The 18,980-nt window shown below is 39.9% G+C and overlaps 2 protein-coding genes across 4 annotated transcripts in view; one reads left to right on the forward strand and one right to left on the reverse strand.

Moving 5' to 3' along the window:
- The window catches only part of NK7.1, an 83,079-nt gene extending 81,886 nt beyond the window's left edge, over positions 1–1,193 (forward strand). For all 3 annotated transcript variants that reach the window (XM_065217201.1, XM_065217202.1, XM_065217203.1), the window contains one exon: positions 353–1,193. In XM_065217201.1, the coding sequence (XP_065073273.1) occupies positions 353–949 (597 nt within the window). In that variant the 3' untranslated portion in view covers positions 950–1,193. The remainder of the gene's footprint in view (positions 1–352) is intronic.
- A 702-nt stretch (positions 1,194–1,895) lies between these two features.
- cv-c (crossveinless c) overlaps positions 1,896–18,980 on the reverse strand; it is an 86,963-nt gene continuing 69,878 nt past the window's right edge. Inside the window, exons 8-12 of the mRNA XM_065217067.1 lie at positions 18,774–18,969; positions 18,429–18,713; positions 2,327–2,593; positions 2,087–2,266; positions 1,896–2,024 (exon numbers count right to left, since the gene is read on the reverse strand). Of these exons, the coding sequence (XP_065073139.1) occupies positions 1,910–2,024; positions 2,087–2,266; positions 2,327–2,593; positions 18,429–18,713; positions 18,774–18,969 (1,043 nt within the window). The 3' untranslated portion in view covers positions 1,896–1,909. The remainder of the gene's footprint in view (positions 2,025–2,086; positions 2,267–2,326; positions 2,594–18,428; positions 18,714–18,773; positions 18,970–18,980) is intronic.

Genomic DNA, 18,980 nt, shown 5'->3' on the forward strand with positions numbered 1-18,980 from the left:
ACTTCGTGAAAGTTAAGTTTTCACTACAAATTGGACGTCGGGGTGAATGCCGTGTATTGGCTGAAACCTTGGACGGGTTTAAATGTCTTCTCAAGTATCTTACTGAGAAGCAGCACAAATTTTTTACCAAAAACTGAACGTAAAACTGTAAAACTGAACGTAAATTCGTAACCAAAACGGAACGTTCAAGGTTGTCATGAAAGGACTACCCAGTGGTGAATCCCTGGATCAGATCAAATATGAACTGGCAAAATTACTTGGAGTTGTGCCACTCCAAGTAATCAAAATGAAAATGAAATCCCGTCCTGGCGATTCGCGTAATCTAATTTCACATGTTTTTTTCTCTTTCCAGGTAAAAATCTGGTTCCAAAATCGTCGCACCAAATGGAAGAAACAGGACGGAGATTCATCGGTGACGGCGCCGGCGGCGGCGGCTGGTTCCGCCACTCAAAACAAGGAACCCAAAACGTCTAAAACTCCTTCCTCCTCACCGTTAACTCTGTCCTCTCCAACTCCATCGTTTCCGTCATCTTCCTACTCTCCGCGTCCTTCCACTTCGACTCCAGAAGACCGAAGCTTCCAACCCGCCAAAGTAGCCCCTAAGCATTACACCAAGCACAGTGCCAAAGTGCGCAGGTCAAAATCCGGCGATCACATCACCGATCTCCCCCAAGAACCTCACAAGCTCGCAAAGGATCCGAAGAAATTCCAAAGCCCATTGGAACCATTCATACTCGATCGGACGGCGAGCCCCTCCAACGATGTTGAGGCACGCATTTCGGCGTCGAAAATTTCTCTCGATGCGATTTGCAATGCCACCAACTTTCTTTTGAAGCCATCACCGCCACCTAGCAGCAGTTCCTCTCCGCAATCCCTTCCCCTGCCGCCCCCGTTGCCGAGTGATCGACCTTTTCCGTTAGGGGTCCAGGACATGACCGACATGGAATAGTAGCTAACCACTAGGAGACATATCTATGCAATACTCATCGTCAACCTTATCTTCTGCAGTGTTTGTGTGCTTCACCCACCTCCTGAATGGAAGAAATCTAGTTACGAATATCCAGAAAGTCATTTGAAATACAAACAAAACCGCTAGTCTTAAGTCGTTTCGGATAGTTGCAAATCATCAAAAACCATTAAAGTGAGAGATTGATACAATAAATGAAAACAATTAAAAATATTTGGAAATCTTACGTTTCTGCTTCTCTGTTCTTTTATTCATTATAATAATAATAATAATAATAATAATCATCCATCGATTAGTAATAACATACTTTTTCAGTTTTTGTTTTCTTGAATACAACGATTGTTTTGTTTTGTTTTTTTGGAGGGGAAAATGAACATTTATTGGCACTGACTGACCATACAACGAAGACCTCTGGAGATTATTTTTTTTTTTATTGACATTGGTCCCATAAGAATAACGGTACTTGAGATTATTTGCTTTAGTTTGCTTACGGTTGTTTAGCTTGCTGCTGTTTGATTCTTTTCTACGATATAAACTTTAACAATAATAACTATAAAATAAAATAAAACGTGATTCATGATATTAGTGTTGCTGAAATTGGTTAAGTTGATTTGCTTGGACTAGTTTTAGTTTTGTTTTTACCTCTCCTCCTATTTCACTTGTTTCCCTTCTGTTACATGTTGCTGGGTTTTTCTTCTTCTTCTTCTTCTTCTTCTTCACAACTAATAAAACGAACTAAGAAAATATCATGGTTTAGGCACTTGGTAATCAAAAATTTGGAATGTTTGGAAACTGTTTTTTTGATACATTCTCATTTGTTGTTTGCTTTTGCTTTGTGTGGTGTGATTGTGTTTTTTTTTGGGTGTATACCTATATTGATTTGCTTTTAGTATAATGTTTGTTTTTGTTTTTCTTGCCATCTAGTGGTGTGAAGCTACGAGTTTATACTTTGCTCTCAGGTCCCTCGGTGTAATGCTCGAAAAACTTTTTGATTCTCGATAGATATTGCTGACAGATGTGACCGTAGTTTTTGTTGTACCAATCCGGCGTGCGACCCCTGGAATGAGAAATTGTTCGGTCAGTGCTATACTGTTAACCATTGAAAGTTGGCAGTCATACTTCATGTCCACACGGGAGAGATGCATCAATTTGCATTTGCCACTACCGCAGGGTTCGATGAGGTATCGGGATGCCAAAACGACGCCTCGTATCCCACCCAGCAATAGTTGAGCACCATTATGAGAAATAGAAACCTCGACGATGACGCAAGCGCCACGGGCTTGCTGTTTATTCCATTGTCTGTTGAATAAATTCGGAATGTTGAAGTATACGCTGAATGGAATATCACGAATGTTATACCTTAAAACACAGTAATCGGTAATCGGTTGTCCACACACGTATTGAAACACGTCCGTATCGCTATCCAGCCGCTCGACGACCCTCGATTTGAGCAGATGGTCGTCCCACAGGTGCCGTTCGTTTAGGATGTGGTTAATCACTTCGGTCGGAGGTGCCTCCACCTCAGTCACAGCCTTCCACAATCGCAACGGATGCCCGTCGCCGACCTTTTTGAAGTACACGGTTACGCAAGGATCCGAGGAGTTGAGCGACACCCATCCGCGTGGCCTGTAGAGATAGAGTGATCCGTCGGTTAGGTCAGATGATGTGCCACAAAAGAGGCTCTCCATAATTCCGGAGGTACCTACCAATTCAACCCATTCATGGTGACTGATTCTATATGGAATCATTTTTAAATTTTGGAATTACGCTTGTCAGAGAGCTATAACGGTGAAGTGCACCATTTATGTATAGCTGCAGCATTTCTTTCGGTTGGTGGACTTGGCCATCGTGCCGCGTTTTGAGGAACAGATATATCGGAAACGCTGCATTACGTAGGGCTCGTGAGAGATATGAGTATCCTGTTTCGAACCTACCAAGGACAGGAAGTTGCAGATACGCGGAGCCCTGGGGGTGCGGTTGCAAGATAAGGAATATGGCTTTCCGGATGCTAAAAGTACGGTGCGGATAGTGTGGAAAGTCTAATTCAGCTTCGATCAGCCTAAATGACTTTAGTTATCACCACATAGTCCAGATATTAATGGATGGAATTTACACCTATAACACAACGATCCAATTCAAATAAACGAGCAACGGTTGGAAGATTCTCATGACTGATTCCTGTAACACGGTGAACGAATCACGGTTAGTGATACAACCAAGGCGTTGAATGTTTGAAAGTGCAAGGAGAATGCGCGGCATAATTCAATTAATTTTCAAAATAGGAGCCATCATCACTTTAAATGTGCCTTAAAGGTATTCCCTGCCCTTTGGTTCAGTAAGGGTTTGGGCGCGTTCTGCCAATTTGGTCGAGGCAGATTTCAAGTGTGAGTCGGTGACGAATGGTTGTTATGTGGAACTCACTCTTAATGATCTATACTTGATCTTTTGTGTGAATGGGTGCGTTCCATATTTCATCATATGGAAGTTCAAAAGCGCCTGAATGAAATATGACGCTTGCGCCGATCACTTGAAGATGTGGTATGACGGAACATTCTTACTGATAATGCGACTATTAAACTTCCAACAATTGCTCCTTGTCGCGTTAAATTGAGATGTTCCCTCATTCCACATCCGTTAAACCAATGGCCATCCCGTTGTGTTTTATCACAATAAAGGTAACATTGGACTTATCTGTATCTTTTCCGGTGTCAACGGCGGAGTCATCGCAGAAAAGGCGCCAAGAAACAGTGCAGTAGCAAAATGAAACACATGCGATACGACAGTGGAGTGATCCTGGTTCCACAATTTTACAAGACGCAGCTAGGAACGCATGATCATTTTGTGAAGATCATGGAATTACGCCGAAATTTCGTGGATCATATTAGGAATAATAAGGAAATCACTAACAAAAACCACCAGGGAGATGGCACACTTGGGGGAAACTGCAGAAGCACGTATAGATACATTTCTGGAACGCCTAGCCGTCTCTAATGAATGGAGCTGTGAAGAGTCAATAGCAGCTGCGACCACACTCTTCAGAAGAAACATAGAAGTTTTCCATGAGCAAGGCCCAGTAATAACATTTAATAGAAGTGATGGAGCTTACGGAGTGTTGAAAATTGCATATCGCACTTCCAATAGAAGAAGCCGAAATGTAACACGGAACCATTATGACAGTGTAGTTCAAAAATTGATAATCAACTCGGAAAGAAATACTCCTAATGCCAATGCAGAAAACAGTGATTTGCTTCCCCCCGTTTCGCACTTTCGGAATATCCAGGTCAGCCCAAATGCATCGCAACTAACTACCTATAGTCGCTATATTCATAGTCTGGCGGATAGAATTTCGATCTATCAAAAAGCGGAACCAAGTTAATATATTTTAGACCAACAATTGACAAGGTACTATCAAGTTTTATAAACAAAACATTGATTATTCTTTCCTCACAAATCGAACGCAAATTAACGGCATCATCGGATAGGGGAAACTTTCCCCAACCCAAAGATGGTGTTAGTTTGCGTAGGCGAGCATTTAGTCATGAGAAAAGGGTTTCCGAAGTTTTGTTCGCAATAACTGATGTGCTCTTTTCTGTTGTTGGTCGTGATTTGCTCGATTGGTTCCGCTATTTGACAGCTCAATTGGTTCCCGAGATTCTATCCGCCAGACTATGAATATAGCGACTATACTAACTACAGGGTCGGGCGTGGATTCGCAGCACTCAGTGAGACCAATCCAACAGGTGGATAAATTTGCCTTTGCTAGCTGGAATGCAATGGATGATCATTTCATACGGAGCAATTATATGTTAATTGCGTTACAAGAAAGAAACTCGTCTAGCGCAATGCACACATCAAAATGATTTAACGTCAATACGGAAGAACGACCCCGCGACAGAATAGGTGGAGGTACGGCCATTCTGGTGGCGAAATGCATAAGCAAAGAGCATAGCTTTCGAAAGATAAGTAACAACTCTTGCTTGTACAGCTGCGAAATATTTGGGGAAAAAGTAATGCTCATATCAACATACGCTAGTAGAGGAGGAATTCAGGCTGAAAACAAGGAGTTTGGCAAGTTAAGGGTTTATTTGCTCAGTGCTCAGTATGAATCGGGAGAGAATAATTGTAGCTGGAGACATGAACGCAATAATTGGGAAAAATGAAAACGACAAATTGCTTATCGGGAATAACCTTCTACATGATTACAGCAACCAAAATGGCTCGGCGTTGAAAAATCTCATGCATGGGCTTGGACCGAAAAATTATCTCACTTTCAGTAATTCACCGTCAGTTACGATCACTTGGACGAATGGAAAAAGCGAGTCCCAGAAATGCCGTTTATGGAGATTCCTGATACCCGAGCATATTTTAACCCGGCGCTCATAAGTGATCATAAAATGATGTACCTCAAAGTGGGAGAAAATACTCCCATCTAAGCCTGGGAGATCTCGTAGCCAGTCCCCACCGAAAAAAAAATGAGGTTCGATATGGAAGGTTTAAGGAAATATGAGGAGATACAGGAGAAGTTCCAGGATAAAATCAACCGACGATTGCGACGACGGTCGAATCGTCCATTATTGGAGCAGCTAAAGAGACGCTGAATAAAACGGGATCACCCCCACTCCTCGCAGGGTAGAAGCATCCAAGCGATACTTTACAGCGCAACAGAAACGTTTGGAGGACAGAAAAAACAGTCTTTTGAACAAGGAAGCAAAACAAGCTAGAAAGGAAAAGCAAAAAGCATAACAAGATCACTTCGAAGAAAAAGTCAGCAAATTTCTACTAGACATCGAAGAAGAAAACCCTCTGTCCAAAATTTAAAAAAAGTTTCGATTCATCAAACAGCATAAGAAACAGAAGGAGTCAAATAATAAGAAAGACATAAACGTACAATAGTGGGACTGAAAACTGAAAGAGATGGCTAATGCTGGATCGGACGATGATATCGAGCTGCTAGTAGGACATGATTGCAGGGATGCTGGTTCGGAATCTATTTTGGAGGAAATCAATGAATTCTTCAAGTATGGGTCAGAGGAGCTTCTATAGAAGATGACAGATCCCATGAAGAAAGTTTTCAGAACCAATCAGGTTCCTAAAGCCTGGTAAGGAACTGTTCAAGTCCCCATTCCAAAGGTTCCATATCCGCAAAACGCCGAAGACTATAGATGCATCACTCTTTGCTCAACGGCGTACAAAATCTATGCAAGATTGCTTCTGAAACGCTTGTCCGACCAAGTCGGTCCTCTACCCGGTGGCCTTTCATCAAAAAAGGAGTGCTTCGTCTAATATTGGATGAACGATGGAGAAAAGGGAAGCAAACAATCCTGGTTTCACTTGACAGACTGGACATATCAAAAGCAGCCACCATTCTCGCCGAAATAGGTGTTTCAACCCTCTTAAATGGAGCGTAGTAAGAAAGCTTTACCATTGTCTAATTACACCAGTGGTGACGCACTCCGTGGAAATAAGACAAATCGTAATTCACTGCGGAGAATGGAACAAGAGATGCTAGTGACTCTTCATAATTTGTGTCATGACGACACAGAAGTGCCTGCGAGGAATGATACTGAGAATGAGCAGTCTAGCGATTCAGCAAACGACAACAATCATCACAAAGAGCGTCCACAAGAGAGTAGTAGAACTGGCCACATTGCCCCCAAGTGGCTGGGTATGGATACACGATAAACAACAAATAAGAATAGCAAGGCTTAAAACTACTACGGGCATATCCTCAGGAGCGATTCAGGCGGAATTTTGAAAACTACACTTAAGTACAGAATACCAGAAACCACGAAAATTGGAAGACCGGCATATACCTGGAAAACCTGTATTCGATAGGACGTGGAGAGGAGCAAAAGTCCCATTGAAGTATGGCACGATATCGCACAAGAAAGGAGCAAGTTCAAACAAACCACTAAAAACCTGTATAGTAGCATAGTGGAGTCGGAATTTGAGACAAGCAGCGACTCGGACTGGGAGAGTGATTCAGAAGACCTAGTTCCATCAGACTTCCTCGGATTTAGTGATGAGGACCCCATCATGAGAGGAACCGATTCTGATGACGAGATCGGTCTGAGGCAACGACATCGACAACCCACAAAGCATCCCCAGCCAACAGATGAGTCAGCAATAACAACCCACAAAGCATCCCCAGTCAACCGATGATGATTCAGCAACACAAGTAAAGGGCGAACACGAAATTATTGCGACACATTCAACAGGGCATAACTTTTTTACCATTGGTTAAAATTCAACCAAAATTTGAACACTTTCTCATTTATGTGTATTGTGTACATGCTGTCAAACTCGAAGTCGTGTTTTTCGATTCAACGAAAATGGAGGTGAACCAACGCGAGTTGAGAGAACAAATTCTTTCCAAACACCTGGAATTTCCTGACCTGTCGCACCGGCAGTTGGGAAAAATGTTGAACATTCACCATTCAACCGTCTCCAGAGTGTTGAAGCGGTTCCAGGAGCGGTTGACGTTGGACCACGGCAAAGGAGCTGGAAGAAAACCGGGACCGGAGAACAAAAAGACGGAGGGAAAGGTGAAGCGGATGATTAAAGCAAATCCCAACGTCTCAAGCCGTGATTTGGCTAAAAAGATCGGCATGTCGCAGAGCTACGTCCAGAATGCAAAGAAGAGAGCTGGACTACATACATACAAGGTACAGAACTTCCCAAACCGCGATGAGCGGCAACAATCGACGGCTAAAACTCGGGCACGGAAGCTCTACGAGAAGATGCTGACAAAATATGGCTGCTGTGTGATGGACGACGAAACGTATATAAAAGCCGATTTTAAGCAAATTCCGGGGTTGGAGTTTTTCACCGGCAAGAGCAATTTCGATGTGGACGACAAATTTAAGAAGAAGAAAATGTCGAAGTTCGCCTCCAAATATCTCATTTGGCAGGCCATCTGCTCTTGCGGACTGAGGAGTGAGCCTTTCATGACAAAGGGCACAGTAAATGGCAAGATCTACAAATCTGAGTGCCTCGAGAAGCTCCTTTTGCCGTTCTTGCAGCAGCACGACGAAGCTCCGCTATTTTGGCCAGATTTGGCATCATGCCACTATTCTAAAAGTGTCCTGGAGTGGTATGAGGCCAATTCTGTCCATTTTGTTCCAAAGGACATGAATCCGCCAAACTGTCCGGAGCTGCGCCCGGTGGAGCAGTACTGGGCAATAATGAAGCGGGAACTTCGGAAGAGCCAAAGACAGTCAAAGACGAGAAGGACATGTTAAGAAAATGGAAAAAAAAAAACTGAGAAACTGGTACCAGATGACACTTTGAAGACTTTGATGGAGGGCATCAAGCGAAAATGCGTTCAATTTTACACTCAAGGTTCCATCGATTAACTTTTCTTTTGATTTTTGAAGTAAATATATGTATAAAACTACCCTAAAATTTTGGTTTGAACATTATAAGAAAATTGGCATGACATTTTCGGTGTCGCAATAATTTCGTGTTCGCCCTTTAAGCCCAGAATTCATAGGTAAGTTCACACAATCGTTATATTAACATGCTTTCCCAATAGTTTCCTACTCAAATGTTTTAGCAGCAGTGCCTATTCGACCACCATTGGTTATCTCTTCTGGCGTTCGAGTAGTGAATTTATTGGGTAGAGCAGGCCTTGACAAATGAGCCCCAAAAGGACTGCACCCTGTAGTTTACAAAAAAAAAGGAGTAGATTTTTTTTTGCAAAGGATGGGTTAACTCCAAATTTTCACACAAACGACGTTAGATAAACAAACAAATTAAAATTGTCCAGCAACGATGGTAACAAACTAATGCTAAATATTTCTAAAGTATTTTTAAGTATTTCCAGGTATCTTAGATATCAGTATGAACTTTCTATGTACAACGTAAGAAATACAAAGTTTAGAGTGGGATGCCCCTAGTCTTTGTCCATATTTTGAGTGTAACTTTTTTAATTCAAATGTTTGAAGCGCACTAGGCTCTGCCGGCAAACGGTTCACTCAAAGATAAATTAAATCAAAAAAGCTTAAAAATGCAGTTTCCCGCTTCACCTTATTGAGTCCGAGCCATGATTACTTCGGCAGTAGTCATGCATGATTAAAATCGAAATAATTTTTCCAGTATTAAATTTTATTCTTTTTCAATACTGATATATAATCAAAAGAGATTAAAATTCAATCAAAAATTATTAAAATAGAATCAAAAATGATTAAATTTTATTCAAAAAAAGATAATCTACAATTTAATCAACCATGATTAAACTGGGATTACTATCAGATGCTTATTTTTTAGATAGAGAGGATTAATTTTTAATCATTCGATATGATTAAACTGAGCTTAATGTCAAATTGATTAAATTTCAAGCAAAATGGGAATAGTTCAATTTATCAGTGTTGGTTTTAATTTCGCTGTCACAACTTTCGTTTTTTCCGCGTGCTTGGCTTGTACCAAGGCAAAAAGGAATTCGTTTTCATTATTATCATGCGTATAAAAATAAAGATTTATCATGACTAATTAATCAGTGTTTTGATATTGTAAGTTATAGTGAAAACACCCGGGCAAGAATTTAGTTTGAATAGTTGTGTTGTTATAGCGTCACGCTAGCGGTTTGTGCTTCAGTCGTTTTTTATTTCTATTCGCGTGTTTCGATGCTAAGCCTTCGCTCCTGGAAGATAAGTTTGCCGTGTCTTTTTATGTTCTTGGTGTTGGCGTTCTGCCCCCGGACAATAACCGGGAATGATAGTTTTGCAGGTTAGACTTGGGTGCTCGCGGGTGGTGTTGTTGTTTCTCCGTTAGCTTTTATCACTTAATGTAATTTTAATTTCAATGTTGTGCCTATTGACAATAGCTTTTGTTTAAAAAAGTAAGGATAAAAAGACATTTTAAAACGAGTTTCATGGCGGTTCGAAAAAATGTTTGGCGAGTTGTGTAGTATCATAGAGGTAACTCTAAGACTAGTAGGTCCCGAAGAAACGTGCTCAACTTTTTGGCTCAGCTCTGCTACTCTCTTCGGTCCCAAGCTAATCGATGCACCCCTCGAAACATAGGAAAATCCACGAACCCCTCATTTTATCTGTCAAACTTTCATAGCGAATCAAAACAAACATTGTGTAGTACTAAAATTTCGACTAGAATGGGGTAGGTTGAACGATTTGCTTGGGACCAATAGGCTAGTCAAGTAGTGAGCCAATTTAAAATCGTTAGTTTCGTATTGATTGTTGCTATTACTAAATACGTGCTGGATTTGACAACATCATGTTTTTGGATCTAGAAGTGTGTTGGCATTGCCAAATTACCCAATTGTTTACATGCGGGGATTATCTTCTTCTTGTCTTCTGTTTGGACAGGTGACAGTGACCATAAATCCACAGACAAACAGACATAACACATTGAATATTTCTCACTGTAAAACATCGTCGCTAAAACATCACCATAGCGGCGCCGGTGGTGTAGTGGTAAGCATGATTGCCTCTCACCTCAGCAGGCCTGGGTTCAATCCCAGTCGGCGCCGCCGGGATATTCTGAGGCATAACATCTCTGATCACGCCTTCCTTCGGAAAGGAAGTAAAGCCGTTGGTCCCCGGTTCATGAGTTGATGGGTCGATAGGTAGGGTCCAGCTGTGGGTGCTGCCTCCCTGGCGTCGGTAGCATTGGTGCTCAGCACGGAAAACAAATCAAGGATAAAAAAACATTACCGCCATCTGTTGAGTACACTGTGGTGGGTAGTACGCTGAACAGAAGGCGGTAGTGTGTAAACGTCAAACTCAAGGGAAATGACTATGCGCGCCACAGGTGGCGGTACTACTAACTATGATACTTTTAAATTGACCGTTAAATGCTTGTACGGTGAACAACTTGCGAGTTGTTATATCTGTTTGTCTGTGATAAATCCATCTGTTTTTTTACGTCGATTTGACAGCCTACCCCTATTGCGCCCATTACACATGTCAATATATTGACAATAAATTGACATACTGACAATATTATTGAAAAGGTGATATTGAGGATGATGATTGATGACAAGTATTGACGAAAAGCTGATTTTGAATTCACTTTATCAATACTCAGAATATATTGACAAAAAACAGTCAATGTTGCTATCAATATCATCAATATGCGAATATTGACAACTTTAATGGCAATACGTTTGAAGCCTTTTGACCTCAATATATTAAAGTCAATATTACTTGTCTGAATTTCCCCTCACAAGAAACACGGATCAACGAAATAAAGTGTGTTTAGCGTTAATGTTTGCACTCGGGTCAAAACAGAAACGTCGTTGCTGGACCTATATAAAATACTAACAACACACTGAATTCGTATCACCTAATAGTACGTTCAGACTACAGAGTTATAACATGTTATAGCACTATCTTGATAGTGGTTTCTGTGTTGCAATTATTTGACAACCGTTATAACATGTTATAACTCTCCAGTCTGAACAAGGCATAAGTCGGTAAAATTTCAAATTACCATTAGGGGCTGTTCATTAACTACGTAGACAGTTTTTTGGGATTCTTGACTCCCCCCTCCCCCTGTGTAGACAATTGCCTATTAAAAATTTAAATTTGTATGGACCGTGGATTATTGCCAACCCCCCTCCCCCTAATGTCTACATAGTTTATGAACAGCCATCAATAAAATCGACACATTATCATTGAATGGTTTTAACTAGGTCCGTACAATTTCGTAATAAATTTCAAAATCGTCAAATTTTTTGCTGATAAACTTATACCGAAAAGTTCCGTAGTTCAAAAATTACCGAACAGCGAAGGCCTGGTTTAGTGTGTACCAAAGAAAACCAATAAGTGTCACCAAACCTTTACTTATGCTTGTACATTTTAAATTATTTTTGGGTTAAAATAATAAGTAGTATTACATAATAACCTATTCTAGACCCATTCTTAAGTTTTCATTTCAATTTAAAGGAATGTTGTTTCCGGAATGACAAAAGAACTAGGTGATACATTTTCCCATCCAATTTTAGTTTTGATTGGCGACTGTAAAAGGATACTTTTTTATTTAGTTTGAAACCAATTTTATTTCACACACGCAGATTTAAACAAAATGGCTACACTGAATGCGTGAATGTGCTTTGTGAGTCAGTCGGTCTAAATGACGTACGTTCTCCCTCCTCTTGAGTAGGGGAAAAATATTGACAAAGTGAAATGAAACTTCAACAATACTCGTCATCAATATTACCTTTTCAATAATATTGTCAGCTTGTCAATTTATTGTCAATATTTTGACCTTGTAACGAACGCTCTAGCGTATTGTCATTAATGTTTTCAATATTTATAGATTGATAATATTGTACGGAAAATTGACAATACGATGTTTGTCAATATATTGACATGTGTAATGGGCGCTTATGACTGCAGTTGCAGCGAATCGGAATCAGTAGGCGGAATAGCCGATAGTCTAACGAGCCGTTGCCTTGCTGTATTTTGTTTTTATAGGTAGTCGTGGTTTCTAGCTGTTTGGTACATTTTTTTTTTCATTCTTTTTTTTTCATATGTTTAGTTGGATTATCTTCAAAAAATCCACAACTTCTCGAAGGCATCCGATGTCCTTCGCTTCGAATAGCTGTTTGATGGTTTGAAATTTACCATCAAAGCCATGTATTCATTTGAGTGTATCGTATACAATGTTTCAGTCACGTTGCATATATCGCAATTTGGACTGTCTCTCAGTTTCATTTTATGAAACCAGTATTTACTAAAGAGACTGAATTGGGTAAAGAGGCGACACCTCGAAACCTTATCCATTTGACAGGTCTTCTGCTCGATTGGAATAACTTTTCCCTGGGGGCAAAACAGCCGTACTCAGAGTAAATATATTTGCAGCGAGTAAATTTGAGTTACTCACATTTACTCAAAAATTAACAAAATAGTCTTTAATTTATAATCAAAGAAAATATCATATTTAGGTTTAAAACGATAAACAGGAATTCTATAATCGTTAGGTTTTGTTGTAATGATCAACAAGATTCCATATTTCACACAAATTAGACTCTGTTGATTGTGGTTATTATGTAGCTGTTCATTTCAGGTCAGATTAGGTCAGCTCTGGCCAACTTCGTGGAGTTTGTTAACATTAAAAATCATGCCATGGCCAACAACTAAATACAATGCGTCATCATCTGTCTATTGCCTCAATTTTTTGCCCATGTTTTCTGTATAATATTTCATGAAATACCCAGCGTCTATCCCGAAAGAATGGTCAAGTAACATCATAAATCGAACAGAGCATTCTATGAATTTATAGATTGCATAATAGACAAACATCATATGTTGCCAAAATGGGAAGGCACTGTATTCTGATCTTTTTGAAAAACATACATACATGTATTCTATTTATATTTATATATTTGTATAAATTACGTTTTCACCGAGTTTCTGGATGTATGAAAAATATAAATGCGAACTACATTGATCTAACGCTACACACAGAAAGAATTTATTGAATTATTTTAGCTTAATTCGAACCAATCGAACCGCACTATAAGTTCCTACACAGAAATTCCAATTAAAGCCACTGCTGCTCTACTGAGTCGTCCAGGTCCGAGGTCCACGATGGTGGCAGTAAAGCAGAACATCTCTGGCTGTTTGGCATAATCGCCATAAAAATCTTCGATCGACTTTGAAGGGGCAGCTTGAATTTCATTTCGTACACGTGCTATACGAAAGCGCATTTGCAATTCCATCGCCGAAATGACTTCCCGGGTGAGCATTGCTTGCGCACCGTTTGCTGCTAGCCCCTCCAGTTTCAGAATTTTTTTATGTGGGGGAGAACATTTCCAACGTCTCGTTGGATTTTTTCCCAAAAGTAATCCGGCAAATTAATCTTCTGCACTTTTGGAGTGTAATTCGAATAAATTATAAGTTTCCTTTTTTAATTAATACTTACTTCGAGGCTCATCGATCAAAACTGGAAAACACGTCAACTTACTTTGCTTGACAGCATCAGTTTCAACATTGTTTTCAATATAACATTCAGGTTGCTGTGTATAATATATTGATCAACGTGAGTTGCTCAGAGTTACTCAAAATTAACTCCGATTTTACTCGTGATCGAAAGCTGTCTTGCCCCCAGACTTTTCCTATGACTTTGACAGATAATCGATTGTTCCAATTTAGACATGTCGTCTTTTTATAAATTCAGGATCTTTATTGCGCATTTTGCACCAAACTAGACTCCTGTGCAAAAAATAATTGCACAGTAATATTTTCGCACATGCCAGAAAATTAAAAAATCTGCTTATTTGAAAGCTGTAACAGCTTAAGAACATTGCTAGCAAGCTACGCTGTTGAATTAAAGCTCTAGAAAGCATTAAGAAGCTCCATATTTAACTTTTACACAGCAAAAAAATAATTTTGATATCACATCAAAGTGAATGCACTACAATCATGTCGAAAATTTCATGTAATTCTTATGACCACATAAATAAACAAATGCAGTAAAAGCAGCGTAATGTCAGTTCATGCATTGTATTAATGATAATTTTGTCCTTTTTAGCAAGTAATATTACACCATATTTTCGACATGATTGTAGTGCATCCACTTTGACGTGATATCAAAATTATTTTTTTGCTGTGTATGACCAGTGCGAAAATAATACTGTGTACTTATTTTTAGCGCAGGAGTCTAATCAGGTGCGAAATCCGCAATAGTATTTACTATAATTGTGTCCGATTAGCAGTCTGTTTAGCGTTCTCGTTTCAACGTTGTTGAGAGGTAAGTTGTAGTACCATGGCTTTTCTTTGAATTCCGGCTGGATCTCAAAGAATTTCTTTCCTTTCTCCTTGGCATAATCCTCATACCAAATATTTGTCTTTATCTCTTTTGTTTTCAGCAATTGTAAATATGCATCTTTTAACAATATAGGGTGCTTTAGAAGCTCGCCGTGCTGCGCTCTATGTTTGTTCAACGAGTCGTCTAGATCGTTAGCTCGGATGTCGATATGGCTTGGAATCCACTGGATGTCCACCTTCCATTCCCGGCATGTTCGAATGATCTCGTCCGCTATTTCGCTTCTCTCCAGATGCCTCTGGCTATGATCGAACAGCATACAAGATGACAGTGAATTTGTGAGAATCACAGCGTTCTTTACTCGACTTCCTCTGATCTCTTATGTTGCAACCTTAATTGCTACCAGTTCAGCAGTCATAATCGATGATTGGTGTTCCTACCTCAGCGAAATCCTTTTGTTCTTGGATTCCACAAAAACTCCTCCATCCGTAATCGAAGCATCCGTGTAAATCTTATTCCTGGATCTGTACTTTCCGTTTAGTAGCCCTAGGACCATTTGTTTCATAATCTTCGGGTTAGTATTCTGTTTTTTGAATGCGACCCCCACATTCATGTGGATCTCGATCACGTCCGAACTGGAATTTGCTTTAACCGTTCGGATAGGACTAATGTTCTGGAAGACGTTTTGATGTTCCAGGTATTGTTTTTCTAGGTATGTCAATTTGCTGTCGTCTTCTTCATAGTAGTTGTAGTTGTTCGTAGATCGGATTTCGGTATGCAACGCTTTTGGCGATCTCCTTGCATGCTATATATTTGCTTCGAATATTCCATGGTTCCTGACTTGATATTGAAAGTAGTAAGTTCAATTGCTCTCGTTTTGCTACATCCGGTGGCCCTTCGTAAGCATCCATTTAGTACCGTACCATTATATTCTTTTTTTTTGCAGACGCATTGTAGACCAAGTTCATCGTCTATGGATGACCTCCGTTTCGAATGTTACTGATAACTTTTAGCATTTTTAGTCGTTCTTGTATCTTCTCTTTTACAATCCATATGTGTCCTCCAAATCCAAGAAATCTATCGATTTGTATTCCAAGGTATCTGTGGCTGTTAACCATCTTATCGCCGCTTTGTTAAGCTTGATGTTCGTGTTATTTCCTCCATGGAATAGGATTGCTTTGGTCTTGCTTGGATTGATGTCTACGTTCAAGTTTCTTGCCTTAAGTGTGAAGTTTGTTAGTTGGTAATTCATCTTCTGATTTATAGCTTCAATAGATTTCGCTCTTACTATCAAGGCGAAAGCGTGGATTATTGTATGTGATCTTGGAATGGACGTGAATTCTAGACCAACAATTAAAAATGCCTTAATTCCATTTGGTAAACATACCTTGTAAGCCCATTTTCTCGCGAACAGAAACCTACATTCGCAAACCAAAAACACAGTCGGGTAGAGGAGAATTTCCCCTACCTGTTCATTTTGATGGCTTTTGTTGGCAGACTTCGGTTGGCGATAAAATGTTTGTAAGGATTGTTTACAAAAAAGACTTGAGACTTTTTCAATTATTGGGCTTGAATTCACGTCTTTGATGAATTTAAGTGGCGGTCGTCCAGCAGATGGAAATGATGTGAAAAATGATAATGAGGATTTGCTACCTGTCAAATCGCATGGAATATTTTTTAGTACATCATCAGTTTTGTAATTGCAAATCTGAAAACTAGGTGTCGCATGGCCAGTCTTGCCTTTGCCTAAATTCATCAATTCCGTCCATTGTTTTTTATATGTTAAACAAATATCCATGGTCAAATTTATTTCATAGAAATTATTAAAATAACATATCTACATATATTTTACATTACATATAGAAAGAAAAAATACGCCTTTCAAATGATGTAAAATTATATTTTTATATTTCAACCAACAAGTAGCCGACGCCGGTGGTGTAGTGGTAAGCGTGACTGCTTTCTCACCCCAATGGGTCTGGGTTCAATCCCATTCGAGGCCGGTGGGATTTTTCTGAGGCATAAAAATCTCTGGTCACGTCTTCCTTCGGAAGGGAAGTAAAGCCGTTGGTCCCGGCCCATGTGTGTTTGAATGGGTACGATATCCTACGCAGGTGTGGAAGCTGCCTTCCTGCACATTCGATTGTCGTCAATGGATGGCAATCGATGTCCGTCGGTGATTGGCACTAGATTGCGGAACAGAGACCGACGTTAAATAAAGGAAAGATTTCAACCAACAATAGATATTAACATTTAAGAAAGGCGCATTTTTAAAAGAAAATTGTCAATAACTCTTAATCGGCAAAAGATATTGACAAGTTCTGCGCGGAAAAAGTTAAGCCTTTAAATGTTCTAAATTTTATTTCAAGACCACTTTGCTGAGAAATTTGAATTAAAAAATATTAGAGCATAAAAACTGAGTTTTTAGCGGCACCCTTAGTCAATCAAGGGGGGACACCTATATAGATCTCTAAAAAAGGGTATTTTTTGTTAATTTTTTTAGAACATCAGAATAAATGGAATCACTTCGGGTTTTCAGTATGTTATTAAGCAACATTTCAGGTTTATTTGCGAAAATGTTGAGCCCAAAATATTAATTTTTCCGCTGTTTGAGGGCTGCTACACATACATATACACATTTTTTTACCTTGTAGACAGATTATTCGATAAATGTTGCTGATTCTTCTACCCGCGAATGAATTATCTAAAATATAATTTGGATTTTTTGGGTATTCCAACTTTTCGGTTTTATACGTTTTCAAAGAAAAATCAAACTTTTTTTAGAACGCTGCATTTTGGTAATTTGCGAATTTCGAAAATATCCTATGTTAGATTTTAGATATTTTAATGAAGAACTCAAAATACTAATTATTTATTTTTTCCGATGTTTCAGTGTTGGCAACATCGCCTGCATATATGTCTGTTTGCAGGGCTGCCAACAGCGGAAAAATATATTTTGGCTGAAAACATTCTAATAAAAAGCTTAATGTTACTTAATAACATACTGAAAACCCGAAGTGATTGCATTTATTCTACAGTTCTAGTGGATAGAGGGCGGGCTCTTTTCCCCCTTCATTGGGGCATCTTCCTGATAGATAGCTCGTTTTCTGACCAACGGACTGATCAAGTTGTTGGAAGGAGATTCTTAACTGTCCCAAGGAAATGACTAGGCGAATTGCCTATCAATCCGTCCATTCGTCCTTCATACAGCGATTTGCTGATAACAATCAGAGGTTATTAAGCTTGATCAAGTTCAACAGTGAGGAGATCCCACAGCTATCGAACTAGTTTCCGTGCTACAATGAGTGGTAGACCACTTTCACCATCATTAGGCCATTTTTTTTAAAGCTTAATCAGCGAGATTTTTAGCTCGTTGGCTAGTCCATCTCGGGTTGATTAGGTCACCTTTCTCTTAAAAATAGTGTTGAATTCGTACCACCTACGATGTTTATTTTGCAATTTGGCCAGACGATATTTTTGACGTTGTACTAGTACCAGTTCACAGTTTAACACAAAACTAACAAATTGCTCGCTCCCATTCAAAGTCCCACCGAGGGGCGCTGATGAAATTTTGGATTCCCTTCCATTTGAAATGCAGATTCCGAATATGAAATAACCTCAATACCCCTAAAGAACCCAATTCGATGTTTTCTGTTCACCATGAATGGGATAAGAAATAACACAATAATGGGATAAGAAAAGAATGGGATAACAACCCCACAAGAATTCCTACCTCTCCTTCCCCTCCCGGACGCATTCCTTGATGCATTCGGTCAAATAGCCACGCCAGTTTTGCACATGCAGCTCGGCGCCGAGTGATTCCAGTGGCACCGGTTTGGATTCCTCCATATAGTTGAAGCTGCATTTGCGCATCCGGTCGCTCGAGATGGTCCACAGCGTCCGGTAGTGCTGGATTAAATATGCCAGGCAGTCGTGGGAAGCCCGGGTTTCCGATAGTTCCTTTTCGTCCGGCTGCCCAGTGGCACCCTTCTTCCGCCGCGGGGACGCTGTCGAGGATCTAAAACCAATGGCGCGTGCATTAATGTTCGGTTTACAAACTTTTACTCATTTCACTTACCTATTCCCGGAAATTGAGTAAAACAGTGATGGAGCCAAACACACGGCAAGGTTGTTTGCCGTCATTTGATTTTGGCTCGCATTGGTCGTGACCTTTTCCAGGAAATTGAGCAACGTGAACAAAGCTTCTCGGTGTTCGTCCGGCAGCAGCAGAATGGCTGACTGAACTGCCTCCGCTCGGACCTCGTTCGGAAGGTCTAAAATTGCA

The sequence above is a fragment of the Ochlerotatus camptorhynchus genome, unplaced genomic scaffold (genome assembly GCF_037179485.1).
Source record: "Ochlerotatus camptorhynchus isolate MF236.1 unplaced genomic scaffold, CSIRO-AGI_Acam_v1.1 ptg000070l, whole genome shotgun sequence".
NCBI classification, from domain to species: domain Eukaryota; kingdom Metazoa; phylum Arthropoda; class Insecta; order Diptera; family Culicidae; genus Ochlerotatus; species Ochlerotatus camptorhynchus.